Here is a 16,298-nt window from a genome sequence, read left to right as displayed (position 1 = left end):
GGGACAGGATTGATGGTAGTGGGCTGGGAGGGGTGTTATGAACTTAATCTCATTCGTGTTTTCATCTTAATGAGCAAAAAGTGGCTAAAATATAGTTAAGAACATTCATAAGATAATATACTTCTGTATTCTTCAAGGAGTGTATACAAGGATCACTGTAATAGTAAAAATGGAGAAAAAGCTCCAGGAGGAAAATGGTTAAAGAAAATTGTTCTCCAATTGGGGCGGGGGGACTTATAGAGGAATATTATGCTGGTATTAAAAAATAAAAGTAGAATTACCTTATGACCCAGCAGTCCCACCTCTGGGTATATATCCAAAAAGAATTGAAAGCAATGTACACTCATGTTCATGATAGCATTATTCATAGTAGCCCAAAGGTGGAAGCAACCCATATGTCCATTGGTAGGTGGTGGATAAACAAAATGTATGTATTCTACATACAATAGAATATTATTCAGCCTTTAAAAGGAAGAAAATTCTGACACATGCTACAACATGGATTATTAACCTTGAAGTCATTATGCTGAGTGAAATAAATCAGTCACAAAAGGTCAAATTCAGAGCAGGAAGTAGAATGGTGGTTGCCAGGGGCAAGGGTAGAGGGGTATTGGGAGTTATTTAATGGGGACAGAGTTTCAGTTTTGCAAGATGAAAGAGTTCTGGAGATGATGGTGGTGATGGTTGCACAACATTGTGACTGTGCTTATTAACACCACTGACTTGTATACTTTAAAATGGTTAAGATGGTACCCGACCAGTGTGGCTCAGTGGTTGAACATCAACCTATGAACCAGCAGTTCACGGTTCAATTCCCCGTCAGGGCACATGCCCGGGTTGTGGGCTGGATCCCCAGTGTGGGGCCTGCAGGAGGCAGCCAATCGACAATTCTCTCTCATCTTTGATGTTTCTCTCTCTCTCCCCCACCACCTCCTCTCTGAAATCAATTTAAAAAATGGTTAAGATGGTAAATTTTATGTTATGTGTATTTGGTGTTGTTTTTTTAATCCTCACCTGAGGATATTTTTTCCATTAATTTTTAGAGAGAGAGAGAGAGAGAAAGAGAGAGAGAGGAACATCAATGTGAAAGAGTGAAAGAGACACATCGACTGGTTGCCTCCTGCATGTGCCCCAACCAGGGCCAGGGGTCAAACCCGTGACTGAGGCACATGCCCTTGACCAGGAATGGAACCTGCGACCCTTCAGTTTTCGGGCTGATGCTCTCTAACCACTGAGAAAACTGGTCAGGGCTGTTACGTGTATTTTACCACAATTAAAAAAAAATAAGTACTGAGGTGGGTGGGGATAAAGAAGAGGGCAAGATTCCTCTGAAGCTGGGATGGGCTTTACCAGGGCCTGAGTACACTTTCCCCCAAAGTTGGGAGTGCTAGCTCATCGGACCCTCAGTTGACTAGAAGGCAAGTTCAAGTTCATGGACGCTGGTGCACTTCTCTTAACGGTTCTGTGTTGACATCTCTGAAGTGGTGATTGCTCTTCTTTCAGTGTTTGCAGGTGTGGCCTTTATTAATCCCATATGGGAGACAAACGTAGACCAGGGACTAGTAGGCTGTTGTGGGCCGGGCCTAGAAGAAACCAGATGTGGGGAAGGCACAGTATTGGAAAACACTAGAAAGATGCAGGCTTGCTCCCAGGCACTGGTTTAGGCCTCTGTGAGTGACACCTGCCAGTCACTGCGTGTTTATGAGAAGTCAGATGCGATAAAAGTATTGTCCGCGGAGAGTTTATCTCAGCACCTGGCCACAGGTCCGTCTCTCCAGCATAATCGCTTGCTGCTCCCACGGAAACCCCGCCGTTGGCTGCGGTCAGATTCAGTGCAGTGAGGAGCCGCTGTAGGCAGTGTCTTTACATCTCCACTCCCTGGAACTGTCCCAGTTTATGCCTGTTTTCTTGGCATCCTCACTGAGAAGAGCACCGCCCTTTCACGCTCACGGTTTCCTGACGGGGCTGATGAATGAAAGGCCTTGGCATGCACTGTGCCTGCTGCCCGAAATACCTGCCCCTGTCTGCTCCACAGCCTCCGGCAACTCAGACGTCACCTCTTCAGGGAAGCCTTCCTTGATGTGCTCCTGTGCCATTCCCTCCCCACCCCAACCCAGGACAGAGTTCGTCCCCATCACCGATGAGTCTGGTTATTATCTAGTTGTCTGTCCTTCCCACTAAACGTGAACCTCTGGAGGGAAGGATCTGTGCACTCCAGTGTCTGTTTCTTCAGGGTCTAGTATAATACCCAGGATGTCATAAAGGAGCTCAATACATTTTTAAAAAGAATAGAATTGGCCCTGACCGGTTTGGCTCAGTGGATGGAGCATCGGCCTGCGGACTCAAGGGTCCCGGGTTCAATTCCGGTCAAGGGCATGTGCCCTGGTTGTGGGCGCATCCCCAGTGGGGGGTGTGCAGGAGGCAGCTGATGGATGTTTCTCTCTCATCTGTGTTTCTAGCTCTCTATCCCTCTCCCTTCCTCTCTGTAAAAAAATCAATAAAATTTATTTTTTTTAAAAAAGAATAGAATTGATTTCTCTTTTGGCAGAAGTTCCAGGGGTTGATTTCCTTAGTCTCAGCGCCAAGGTTTACAGAGGAATTGCTTAGATGTTGTCTTCCCATAGTGTGGGTATTGAAATATTGTAGCTGATCATGTACAAATGGAAAACCATATCTATCGACTTATAATCTCAGGTTCCCAGGCCTCTTGCGATGCGGAAAGAGGGGATTCAAACCAGAAAACGGAAGCCCAAGAACCTTAATAAATCTAAGACACCAGCAGGTGAGGAAAGAGCTGCATGTAATTACATGAATAAGTGTGAAGTCCTTGGAGTGTGTGGGAATGTGTTCTTGGTAAGGTGAGCCGGCCCGGGGAGTCAAGGTGTAACGTTGGCATCATCCATCCCTAGCTTTTCAGGACACAATGAGGAACCCAGTAGGACATCACCATGGGACATATTGGAGCTTTGGAAGCAGGCTCTAGTCAAGTTGTGGCCTGATCATTGCCAGTCGCAAAGGCCGCAGTGGGCCGGCTGGACTGGTCAAGGGCCTGAAGGAAGAAGGAACATTCCTCGGTCCCCCCTCCTTTGGGATCTAGTCATGGTCACGACAGACTGGTTTGTAAGCCAGTGTATAATTAACATCACATAGTACTTTGTACTTTAGAAAGTTTCTTCACAAATATTCTCTCGTTGATCTTTAAAGACCCCCGTGAGACCCCACTTACTATCTCCTTTTTACGAACAAGAAGCTGAGGCTCAGAGAGGGCAGTGGTGTAACCAGAATCACACAGCTGTGGATGGGTAGTCAGACCCATGTTTTTACACGTCAGGGTCCAGTGCTGTTTAAGGCACCAACCTGCCTTCCCAGTTTCTTTTTTTTTTTTTTTTTTTTTTTTTTTTCTTTTTTTTTTTTTATTTTTATTTTTATTTTTTTAAAATAAATCTTTATTCAGATTATTACAATTATTTCTCCTTTTTTCCCCCATAGTTCCCCTCCAGCCATTTCCCACCCCACCTTCTGCCCTTACCTACCCCCCACTGTCCTCATCCATAGGTGTATGATTTTTGTCCAGTCTCTTTATGAACCCCCCCATACCCCTTTCCCCCTGAGAATTATCAGTCCACTCCCTTTCTATGCCCCTGATTCTATTGTATTCACCAGATTATTCTGTTCCTCAGGTTTTTAATTCACTTGATTTTTAGGTTCACTTGTTGATAGATATGTATTTGTTGTTCATAATTTTTATCTTTCCTTTTTTCTTCTTCCTCTTCTTTAAGAATACCTTTCAGCATTTCATATAATACTGGTTTGGTGGTGATGAACTCCTTTAGCTTTTTCTTGTCTGTGAAACTCTTTATCTGCCCTTCAATTCTGAATGATAGCTTTGCTGGGTAGAGTAATCTTGGTTGTAGGTTCTTGCTATTCATCACATTGAAAATTTCTTGCCACTCCCGTCTGGCCTGCATAGTTTCCGTTGAAAAGTCAGCTGACAGTCGTATGGGTGCTCCCCTGTAGGTAACTAACTGTTTTTCTCTTGCTGCTTTTAATATTCTCTCTTTGTCTTTTGCTCTTGGCATTTTAATTATGATATGTCTTGGTGTAGTCCTCTTTGGATTCCTTTTGTTTGGGGTTCTGTGGGCTTCCTGGACTTGTAAGTCTATTTCTTTCACCAGGTGGGGGAAGTTTTCTGTCATTATTTCTTCAAATAGGTTTTCAGTATTTTGCTCTCTCTCTTCTTCTGGCACCCCCATAATTCTGATGTTGGTACGCTTGAAGTTGTCCCAGAGTCTTCTTACATTATCTTCAACTTTTTGGATTTTTTTTTTTGCTTTTTGCTTTTTCGGTTGAGTGTTTTTTGCTTCTTTGTATTTCAATTCTTTGACTTGATTTTTGTGTTCCTCTTGTCTGTTTTTGGGTCTCTGTATAATATTTTTTATTTCAGTCAGTGTATGTTTAATTTCTAGTTGGTCCTTTTTCATCTCTTCGAGGGTCTCGTTATATTTATCGGCCTTTTCTAGGATATTCTTAAAAAGCCTTATAACCGTGGTTTTGAATTCTATATCCAGTCGTTTGTTTTCCTCCATTTCTTTCGTTTGTGATCTGATTCTTAGACGCCGCATTTTCACTGCTTCCCTGAGTTGGTAGATTTGTGTGCTAGGTTTCCAATTTGGCCCAGTGGGTCTGCCTCCCCAGTTAACCTGGGGTGGACACTCTTGGTGCACCCCTTTGTGGACTGTGTGTACAGCCTTGTTGTAATTAAGTCTTTATTGTTGTTGGTATCACTGGGACGAATTGACCTCCAGGCCAGTTGGCTGTAAGGATCAGCTGTGTCTATGCTGGGAGAAGTCCGGTGCTGGAGACAGCCTTATAGGATTAGACTTGCCAAATTGCAATAGCCTCTGTGCTCTGCTTGGATGGGGTGGAGTCTCAGTCTTGGCTTCCCATCAGCCTTGCCCTTGCTAGCACGTGTGTGCCTTCAGTCCTCTGCCTTCCCGGCTCCCGATTCTCTGCCCGAGAGTCCAGACTCCCCCCACAAGAGCGTGGGTCCCCGGGGGCTCGCCTGGAACTGGGGTTCGCTGCAGTCAGAACTGGGGCTCACTTCAGTCAGAACTGGGGTTTTGTGCCGTCAGGAGCCTCTCACTCCCTTCCGCTAGGGAAAGCCTGTGGCAGCCTCCCGCAGCCTTTGTGCGCACTGGCGCGAGCGGACTTTCAGTCTTCCGCCTTCCCCGGCTCCCGAGTCTCCGCCCGAGATTCCAGACTCCCCCCACAAGAGCGTGGGTCCCCGGGGGCTCGCCTGGAACTGGGGTTCGCTGCAGTCAGAACTGGGGCTCACTTCAGTCAGAACTGGGGTTTTGTGCCGTCAGGAGCCTCTCACTCCCTTCCGCTAGGGAAAGCCTGTGGCAGCCTCCCGCAGCCTTTGTGCGCACTGGCGCGAGCGGACTTTCAGTCTTCCGCCTTCCCCGGCTCCCGAGTCTCCGCCCGAGAGTCCAGACTCCCCCCACAAGAGCGTGGGTCCCCGGGGGTTCGCCTGGAACCGGGGTTCACTGCAGTCAGAACTGGGGCTCACTTCAGTCAGAACTGGGGTTTTGTGCCGTCAGGAGCCTCTCACTCCCTTCCGCTAGGGAAAGCCTGTGGCAGCCTCCCGCAGCCTTTGTGCGCACTGGCGCGAGCGGACTTTCAGTCTTCCGCCTTCCCCGGCTCCCGAGTCTCCGCCCGAGAGTCCAGACTCCCCCCACAAGAGCGTGGGTCCCCAGGGGCTCGCCCGGAATAGGTGTTCAGTGCAGTCAGAACTGGGGTTCAATGCGGTCGGGGGCTCCCTTCCCCCTTCCGCCAGAGAAAGCCAGCCAGGCACTCCGCCGCCCTTCCTCTCTGCGCGCACAAAGACCCTTTGCCGTACCTCCAATTCTCTGTGAGCTTTTCTCCTTCCTTCTAGTTGTAGAATTTTCACTCAGTCAGCTTTCCTGCGGTTCTGGATGGTGTCCGTTCTGTCTTTTAGTTGTAGTTTTGAAATTGTTGTGCGAGGCAGCAGTTTAGGTGTTTACCTATGCCGCCATCTTGGTTTCTCTCCTTCCCAGTTTCTAGATGAAGGCTGAGGACTACTTCTGTTCCCTCCCAGAGCCCTTCCTCCTCGGTGCTGCTACCAAAGGAAAGATCTCACTGGGAATGCCATAGCCCCAGCAAAATAAACCAGCTGATCTGATGCGAAGTTGGCCCTGCAGAGTCAGATAATCTCCCCTTTCCACTCCCAAGAACACGACCACAGTTGTCCTTTCCCAGATTCAGCAGTGCTCACCCCTGCAGCAGCCGTGTCTCATTAGACCTTCCAGTGTCTCTCCCCTGTGGTCCCCTTCCTTTCTCCTGGTTCCACACTGTTCATAAGTAACCCCGCCCTGGCCCAGAGAGCAGGTTTTTGGTTCAGGTGGACAATGCCCTATCTGAAATTCAAAGTCCAGGGGGCTAGATTTGGCAGCAAAACCCAATCTGAACCAACGCAGGCTGTGCATTGCCTTTTATTTGCCCCATTTGTGACTATTCCCATGTTTTGCTGTAGAACTATTCATGCATTTCAATGTGGGTGTTGTCCCAGACCCCACTGGAGTTGTCCCCTAATGTACAGTATATGCCCTTTTAAAAATAAAAATTAAAAAAGTGTTGAATCCTGAAACACCTGTGGCCTCAAGGGGGTTGGGATAAGGTGTGATGCCCCTGTCATTTTAAAAGAAAGTTCTCTTGAAAATCTCATTTTGGGAACCGATGCCCTCCCCCCATGAAGGACCCCTGCTTCTCGTCCCAGCAAATATAAATAAGCCATTAGCATGGACCTACCCCGGCTGTCTCAAAGGACGGCCACCCCTTTGTCCTTGCCTCTGCTCTGCTCGGGTGTCCTGACTCTGCCTTGTTCCAGGTCCCTCGAGCAGCGAGAGCCTCCCTCCCACCAGCAGCGTTTCCAGCAACTCCAGCAACGCGACCACCAGCAGCAACGAAGAGATGCGCCCCATCAAGACAGAGCCGGGGCTGGGGTCCCATTATGGCCACAGCAGCTCCATGTCCCAGGTGCGCCCCTGGGTGGGGAACAGGACTGCCCATGGGGAAGTAGGTTCCAGAGTATCAGGTGGCCAGGCTGGCACTGGGGTCTGGAGCACGTGACCGAGGGACTTGTCCTCTGCCCGCTGCCCTCAGGGCCCCACTTGAGGCTAGGGCAGGGGTGGGCAAACTTTTTGACTTGAGGGCCACAATGGGTTCTTAAACTGGACCGGAGGGCCGGAACAAAAGCATGGATGGAGTGTTTGTGTGAACTAATATAAATTCAAAGTAAAGGAGCGGAGGGGAGAGCAAGAGAACCGGATAGAACAGCCGGATCCGGCCCGCGGGCCGTAGTTTGCCCAAGGCTGGGCTAGGGGCTGCCGGTACATCCGATCAAGCCACAATGATCTGGACACACCTGTGAGAGACAAATGTTTGGCAGCTCCTCTGTCTTCTAAGGGAGGGGTGATTTGACTTTGGCCTTGAAGGATGCGTAGATGTTAGGAGGAAGAAGGGAAGGAGGAGGACCCTCCTGGCCTGGGCAGAGGCATAGACCTGTAGAGGGCCAGGTGGGTGGGTTGGGGGTGGTGAGGAGGTCACAGGCAGCCTGGGCAGAGGCATAGACCTGTAGAGGGCCAGGTGGGTGGGTTGGGGATGGTGAGGAGGTCACAGGCAGCATGTCGTTTTCATGAGGGCTAGCTGCAGGGCCATCTTTCTTGTGTGCCCAGAAGATGGACCAGCAGTCCCCTCATTTTCTTTTGGAAATGATGGCATCCCTGCTCCTGAACCCCCTTCTCTCTGTGGCTCCCCTCATTTGGGATCCGGATGTTCTTGGTCACAGTCTCCTATTAATGCTGACCTCTTCCCCGCCCATCCTTGAGGGAGGCCATGTCTAACCAGCTCTTTGCTGTCGGGGTGAAGAACAGCTGGCTCTGTAGAACCAGCAGAGCCAGGAGCCCCTTCCAGATGGGAACACGGCTACTGTTTGAAAGTGGGGTGCTGATGGTGATGAGATTGTAGCAAATGTCTCGGGTAACTATCAGAGCCTTCAGAGAAACCAGAGTAGTCGCAACCTATTGGTCATTGTGCTCAGTGGCAGCTGATGAATCACACCGACCCTCTGCACCCACAGCACAGGGTGGAGGAAACGGAAGTGTTGCTGGGTCCTGGGTCCTGCCTTTGTCCTTTAGCCGCTCCTCTGGTCCCTCTTCTAGGCGTGGGAGCCAGCCTGGGCACCTCACCTAATGGGGTTCCCCCTCCTGAGCCCTCAGGAGTGACCCCACTGACCTCACCTTGCCCTTTTTGCTTTGCAGACATTCTCGGTCAGCGCCATGTCCGGCCACGGGCCCTCCATCCACCCGGTCCTCTCGTCCCTGAAGCTCTCCCCACAAGGCTACGCAGCTTCTGTCAGCCAGTCACCGCAGGCCAGCTCCAAGCAGGACCCTTGGAACAGCCTGGCCTTGGCCGACAGTCACGGGGACATAATCACTGCATAATGTCACCTTCCTCCCTCCTCAGATTCCTGCACAGACTTGGGACTTAGAGAACCGCGGAGGCGAGGACCGGCTCCTAGCGGCCAGCCTGCTCTGTCTGGGAATGACTCCAGAACAACTGGGAAGAAACTTGAAGTCAATGATTTGGTTAGGGGAGTGGGTGTAGGGTTTCATCAGATGCCTCTTCAAGACGAGGGGCCGGGACGAGCCCAGACTCTGATCTGGATGCACCCATCCTTCGCGAGGAGCATACTCAAGTCCCTTCCATGGAGCTGGAGACTTCTTTCTCGTTCTCTGCCCCACTCCACCCTGACAAGAGATGAGCTGTCCTTCTCTACCCTTCCATCACTGTGGCCTGAGACGGTGGTTTTCCTGTGGTGATCCCGGCACCAGGATCTGAGGGTGGGGAGAGGGGCAGGTGCTGGGACCCTGCTCCAGCCTGAGCCAGGGCATCCATGTGCCTTTCAATGTGACAGGCCCCTCCAGGCAGCTCCTGCCTATGCCCAACACTCCCCTTCGGGCTCAGCACACCCCTGCACCCCTCAGTACTGAATCCTGGCTCCAGGAATGCTGGGCGTCGCCCGTGTTACTGGGTGCTCTGTGGGGAGATGGAGGAGAGGCTGCCTCACCCACCATGCAGTATGGCTTTGCAAAATCTCAACTTGGCAATGTCGCCTCCCCCACGTTCCTTTCCCGGCTCACGGCCTCATCCCTTCGCTCCTTCTCTTCACCCCAAAGCCTATGAAAAGAAAAATCCCTTCCACTGCTCTGTGCGATTCAGCCTGCCTTCAGCTTGGCCGTGTCTCTCCCTTAGCAAAACAAGAGCTCAGCAGTTTAGCTGAACAGCAGCCCCCTAAATTTGCCCCCAAAAATCCTTCCTCCGCCCCATCATGCACAGGGAGTTCTGAGTGAGAACAAAAAAGGTTCTGCTGCTAAAGCGAGTTTGACTGACACTTACCTAAGACTTGAGATCCTTCTGGAGAGGCTGTCCGGACACCCTGGGGCTGGGCCGGCGCTGAATGGGGAGCAGGGTTTTCCTTGGATTCTGACTCGCTTGCACTTGGATCTTGCTGATGCCACTTCTGTTCTGAGGAGCTGGGCCTCTGGGCCAGGCAGCGAATCCACCCAAGGGGTGCAGAGTACCCACCTGGCATCCTTCTCCAGCAGAAATCTCTTGTCCAAGAGGTGAAAAGCTAGCGGTTTTGCAACATAAATTCAAAGTAAACACAACAAAACTCATGAAAAGAAAGAGGACGACGGCCAAGAGAAGACACTGTGTTGGGCCTTGAGGGCTCTCCGGTGCTGGACTGGAATTGGCCTTTTTCTTAGCTCCACGTTGCTGTTTCTGCCTGTGATGCCGGAGCTCACAGACTCCTCCCTCTGTGTCCTCCTTATCCACAGAGCTGTCACAGACGGTGGCCTTACTGCGTCCTACCCTGAACACCCAGCCTCCCCACCCCCAAATCCTACAGGCTGTAGCAGAGAATATCTCTAAACCAAGATTCTGCTTTAATCATCATTTACATTGCTTTCTTTCCTGAAGGCCACCCTCCTATACTTTCCCTAACCCACAAACGCGTTAACATTGTCTTAAGGTGAAATGGCTGTAAAATCAGTATTTAACTAATAAATTTATCTGTATTCCTCTTTCCCTTCTCCTCCTCCCTCAGATGTCTTTCCTCGGAGCTTTTATGATGCCCTTTGCAAGGCAATCTTGAGTCACAGCGGCCCCTTCATCGATCCACTCACAGGCGGCACCTGAAATCATCTCCTTCCTTCTCTGTCTGCAGTTGGCCAGGTCCTCTGAGTGTGGCCGTGGCTGCTGAAAGGAACGCTCAGCCTGGCCCTGCCACTGACTAGTCTGCGACCCTGGCAGCTCAACTCTAGGCTTTGGTTTCCTGGGAGAGGGTTGGCTCAACTGTCAGTTAACTAAGGTTCCTGTGATCCATCAGCTGATGCCCAGTGGCCATTTTTAGAGCTCCCCTCAGGGATCACAGGCCGGAACATGAGGCAAAGCTTGGGGGCAGTGATCGCTCCAGCCACCTGAGTTAGGTGTGTACCGAGGGTCACCCTGAGGTGCCCTTCCATCTTCCGCTTCTCCTATATGGTGCCCTTCGAGGGGCAAGTGATGCTCCACACCACTGGGAGAGGAGAGAAATGTCTCCTTTATCCATTTGTCTTCACCTTCTTAGGCTCCAGAATTGCTTCATTTTAAAAGTGAAGAGGGGCGGGGGGAGGGGAGGGACCCAGACCAAAAAATCCATCCTGACTCAGTACTGTCTCCGGTGGCTTCCTGCCTCGCAGTTGGCTTATGCCAAACCCAGTGGGCAACTGGTGGGCATTGACTTTTCATAGCACCCCTGTTATTTTTGAGCAGCTCAGAAGAAAAAAGCAACAACACTCTAACCACCATGCTTTGTCAAATCAGAAAAGCTTTTAAGTAGGCTCAGGAACAGCTAGACCTATGGAATGTAGGGACCATCCAGAGGGAGAACTCTAGCAACTACGAGGAAAAAAGAGCTTCAAAACCAAAAATAAACCGCCCCAGGATTTATGTTGGCCTTGCGAGGCGCATGTTCCCTGATGATGAAGTCCTTGCTGAAAACGTTCTGCCACTTCCCTTTAGGAATGGCTTCCAGAACCAAATCATATACGATACCAGAAGACCTTATATAGTCATGACTGCTCCACTCCAGAGGGGCTATCCAGCTTGTCTCAGCCTCCGAGCTCACCAGACTTGGTTGCTTTCCCAGATGAAATGTATCCTCAGAGGAGGTCGATTTTGATATTCTAAAGGACGCAGTTCCCAGATGGTTGGGAAGTGGCTGGGGGGAAGGGTACAGGGCGGCGGGGGGGGGGGGGGGGATGCAGGGAGGGGGGAAGGCTAGCAATCCTGGCATCTTTAGGATAAATGAGGGGCCTAATATGGTGTGTGAAGCAGCGAGGGAGCATGTGTCCAGATAAATCCCTCACATCCCCTTAGTCTCACCTCTGGCCATGAGAAAACCTTTTGAAGCACAGGTCAAGTTATTGTGACAGTTGGAGAGCGTTACTCCTGCATATTTGACTTTTGAATGTTTTTAGGGGGTGAGTAGAGCAGATTTAGCTGTGATTATGTTTGGCTTGGGGTTGACAGCCGTGCAAGTTAAGTTTATATTGACTGAACATTCACTAAATGGAGCTGAGCAGGGGAGGGAGGGGTTGGATGACCCCACCCCTAGCCCCGAGTCCCTGGAACATGACATACTGACTAGGATACTGAGTGCATGAGAAGCAGCCATTTGGAAAGCTGCTTTTGGAGTGGAAGTGGTTGGTTTTTGTTTATTTAAGTCATTTTATGACATTGAACTCTATTCAGATTGTATCCTTGCCCTGCTTGAAGCTAGAACACAAAAATGCCATCATCCCGTGACCAAGGACCAGCCTTCAAGCTTCAAGGCTTAGCCTGGGAAGTAGGACCTCCAGGTCTCCCTGCCCCTGGACACTTGCTTTGGTTTCTGACCCGTAGCCTCCTGGGAGTACTGCTGTTCTGTACTACTCTGGGTCTAGGGCAGCCGTGGGCAAACTATGGCCCGCGGGCAGAATCCGGCCCATTCGGCTGTTCTATCCGGCCCGCGGAGCCGAAAGAGCGGAGGGTTCTCTTGCTCTCCCATCTGCTCCTTTACTTTGAATTTATATTAGTTCACACAAACACTCCATCCACGCTTTTGTTCCGGCCCTCCGGTCCAGTTTAAGAACCCATTGTGGCCCTCGAGTCAAAAAGTTTGCCCACCCCTGGCTCTAGGGTGACTCTTATCTCCCCTCCAGTGGCTGTGGCAGGGGCATTTGCAAAAAGACTGACTGTTCACTAACAAGGAGAACGAAATAACCCAAGTGAAGGTGACATTAAAATAGACCTAGTCTTTCAAAGTCCAGGTTTCTTGGGGTTTGTGCGTTGCTAGTTCACTCTTCTGACTGAAGCCTGAGGTTTTGTAGAGAGGTGACCAAGAAGAGAGGAATCAGACAAAGCCTGCGAGGCACCCATTGCTCTTGGGCCCAGGAGGTTCCCCTATGCAGGGAGGTTTTCCTCTCGAGGGAAGGAAACACACACACACACACACACACACACACACACACACACACACCTGTTCTCGTGACTGCCTTCAGTCCTCCAGTGTGGTGGCCCTGCTTCACCTGAGAAATAAACATGTGACTGCCCCCTCTCCCCGACTGGGTTTATAAGAGGTTTTTACTAATCACTGGGCAGTTACGAATTCCTAATCAGTGAATCTGATTTCAAGACGTTAATTCTAGTTAGTCAATACTAAAACTCCTCTTACAATGGTTGTAGTCATTTGTGCTGCCTCTTCTTGAAAATGGATGTGCTCATATGTAATGAATTACAATTACATGTAAACCATGTAGATGTAGCATTCTACCTCATTAGGGTCACATTGAATTGGGTCTGGCATCCCCGACTTTGGACCAGCAGCTCTGAAATCTTGAGTTGGAAGAAAGTGGCTCTGGTCTCACTGGGTCTTATGCATTCTTGTTGGTAAAAATGAAGCCTTGGGGCCCCCAAATGTTCCTCCTGGAGACTCCAGATTGATGTTCTCTGAGTGGAAAACAGTACCTTTATTGTGACCCGAGTAATGAGGCTTAAAAATGGTTTGGAAGCTACACATCCAAATGAGCACTGTGTCTCAAAGTAGCCACCTAGGAATTCATGTTCCAATATTGCAGGCATGCTGGGACTCCGTGTAGACGCTGTCCAGAACCTGCTCCTATTGGCCTAGGCTTCTTAACCACATTTAGTTTGGAATCCCAAATAATTACATCACCTGACCAATTTTTTGTCACTGTTCTTAATTCTAAATGCCCCTTCAAAGTATAGACAGTTGCCACCAGTGAAGAGCTATTGAAGAATGCACTGTAGGCTCTGAAAGCTAGTCCCAGCGAAGGAAGCAGAAGTGATGGGAAACATTTTCAGGTCTTCTGTGGCTGCCACACTGAAGGGGACAGCATGTTTTAGTTCTGGTGTGTTTTCCTACATCCACCCAACGACCTTGGTGTCTCCCCTCACTGCCCAACTGTGTTGAGATTTGAGCGGGACTGCGGGTTATGGGACTGGAACACACTTCCAAGGCTTCCTGCAGGATCCTGTATAGAGAATGCTTGGAGTAAGTCATCCCTGTCATGTGGGGCAATGGCTTTTTAACTTTTGGGGTCATAAGACGGCTTTAAAAATGTAACAAAAGCTGTGCCCACTGTCCCAGAAAGGTGCACATAGCCTGAGATGTTGCACACCACTGGGACTCTGAAAACTTCTCCGTATCCCCAGGTTAAGACTCCTGCTCTTGGGCTCTGGTTTAGTCCCATGCTACAAGTCTGTGTTGATCAAACTGACTAGGTCAGCTCCATCTAGGGTGGCCTAGAACTTAACGGGGCAACTAAATCCTGTTTAGCCATGAAAGTCAAGCAGTCGAACAGTCCCAGGGCAGCTGTCAAGGTCCTGGAGTTGTCCCAGGCTCCTGGAAGGTACTGCAGCTTAAAATCTAGTTGTCCACACAAGGACAGGGCTGAGGAATCCCTGGTAGTCCATTCCTTACAAGAGGGTATGGGGCTGGAGTCTATAAGAGTACGATGAGGTTACAGGACACCAGTTGCTAAGGATTTTGGGATGTTAGTATTGGTAAGATTTCCAATAACTGTTCTGGGAGAATGAAACGGGAAGAAAACGGAACCACACCCTCTAGGAAAAAGGCTGCCTGGATTGGGTGCCTGACACATTTGGAGATCATGAGAGGGTCCCAGAGATTATCTAGTCCAAACCCTCTTGTCCCATCATCATGGAGGGAACTCGCCCAAGGCCACAGAGCTGGTGTGAGGGAGAGCTGCACTTACTGAGCACGTACCCCTCACTAGGCTCTGAGTTTGGAATAAAGGTACTGCCCTTGCAGTTAATGCACTCACCACACGGGGGCGCCTGTGTCCTCCTACTACCTTGTTTCCTTCATAATGTTAGCCTGATTTTCAAGCAACTTGAGATCAGCCCAGAAATTCTGCTTTAAAAAAAAAAAAAGGTACCTACTGCTTATGAGCACTGCTGCACATCAGACGCTTCTAGTAGCTTTATATGCACATAAAACATTCATATATCATCACAATCACAGTTTGCACACAAAGAAGATACTGGCCCACAGATTTTAAGTAACTCAGTGAAGATCACAGAACTAGTTTGTGCAGAATTAGCATTCAAACCATGCCTATTTGACTCCAGAATTGGGGCTTTTACACTCCACAAGTACCTCTCCCAAAGAGCTGGAAAACCCCGCGCAGCCTGGGTCTAGGTCCCACTCCAAAACAAAGTCAACATTTTTCTAGAAGTTGGGGAGGATCCTTGGTTCCAAATTCTCCAATCCCCCCAATTTAGACACAATGAAAGAAGGAACTAGAACCATTTGGGGAATAGGGCTTACTGTCCACAGTCACATGCCCAAAAGACGGCCAACTGGAATAGACACAGGAGCCACACTCTCAGCCCTTGGTGCTCCCAATGGTCTCTACAGACATATGAACCCTCCTTGATGTGGTTCAGAATCCCCAAACTCGTTCCTTGGCAATTTAATTCCTACTGCTTTTCTCCTTCACTTCCTTTCTTGCTGTCTTGGAGGTGGCTGTATTTTAATAGACTTTATGAGCATTATAACTTTAACCCTGTTAGAGAAATCAGGGGCACAAATGAGAGAGAAATTGGCTCCATGGCCCTTAGAAGGCTGGGTGCTGACCACCCCCTCCCCCCCAGGCTCCTGTGGGATTTGGGGCAAATAGTAATAATAACTAAAACATATAGAGCTATTTATTACTCTTTGCCAGGCCCGGTGCTAAGAGATTGATGTATCATCTCAATAAATCCCACAGGAGCCCAGTGAGGTAGGCATTTCACCACATTATTACAGATGAAGAAATTGAGGTACAAAAAGGTTAAATTATTTGCCCAAGCTCTGCCGGCTGAGTGATGGGATTTGGGCCCAGATACCCTGATGTAGAAATAATGTTCTAAGTGCCATTCTATAGTTATTCTTCTAGGAGTTTGCCCTTTTCCAGGCAGATTTCCCAGCCTTACTGTCCTAGAATGATGGTTCTATACACCTGCACAGCACTTTACAACTTGTGGATGTTTCCCATCTAATAATCTCATTTAATCATTCATTTAAAGAATATTTATTGAGTGCCTACCAACTGCCAAGTACTGTGCTCTAAGTCCTTGCTTCTCCAAATGTGGTCCCTGAACCAGCAGCAGCTGCAGCACCTTGCAGCTTGTAGGAAAGGCAAAATCTTGGGCCTTGCTCCTAACCTGAGTCAGAATTTGCATTTAAACAAGATTCCAGGCTGGCTCATATGCACATTAAAGTTTGAGAATCCCTGCTTTCTAATATTTCCATGAAAACATCATGAAATAGATATCCCACTTTAATACATGGATAGATTGAGGTATTGTGACTTGCTTGTCTTCCCACAACTAATAATGAGGCAATCTATGTAAAGAGCTTAGAAGAGTGCCTTGCACATAATATGTGCTCAACAAACAACTGTTATTATAAATGACAGTCAAGCTGTGAACCGTTGCTTTTCTCAACTCTGTAGCCCTTTGGCCTCAGCAGAGACCTCTTAAGAGCCAGGCATTCATTCCAAGAGGTGAGCCAAAGATTGTAGCTCCTTCCCAGCTCAGCCAGAGTCTACAGAATGGGGGATTAGGGGCTCTGAAAGCTATTGTTGGGTGTGCCTGATCCTATAGCA

General features: G+C 49.2%; 1 protein-coding gene across 2 annotated transcripts in view; it reads left to right on the top strand.

Annotated features, from left to right (window-relative positions):
- The window catches only part of GATA4 (GATA binding protein 4), a 59,554-nt gene extending 49,383 nt beyond the window's left edge, over positions 1–10,171 (top strand). For both annotated transcript variants that reach the window (XM_080673944.1, XM_080673943.1), the window contains exons 5-7: positions 2,695–2,782; positions 6,908–7,056; positions 8,340–10,171. In XM_080673944.1, coding sequence (XP_080530070.1) covers positions 2,695–2,782; positions 6,908–7,056; positions 8,340–8,522 — 420 coding nt within the window. In that variant the 3' untranslated portion in view covers positions 8,523–10,171. The remainder of the gene's footprint in view (positions 1–2,694; positions 2,783–6,907; positions 7,057–8,339) is intronic.
- Positions 10,172–16,298: the final 6,127 nt, after the last annotated feature.

The sequence above is a fragment of the Plecotus auritus genome, assembly GCF_963455305.1.
Source record: "Plecotus auritus genome assembly, chromosome: 6".
Taxonomy (NCBI): Eukaryota; Metazoa; Chordata; class Mammalia; order Chiroptera; family Vespertilionidae; genus Plecotus; species Plecotus auritus.
This window is presented reverse-complemented; position numbering and strand designations above follow the sequence as displayed.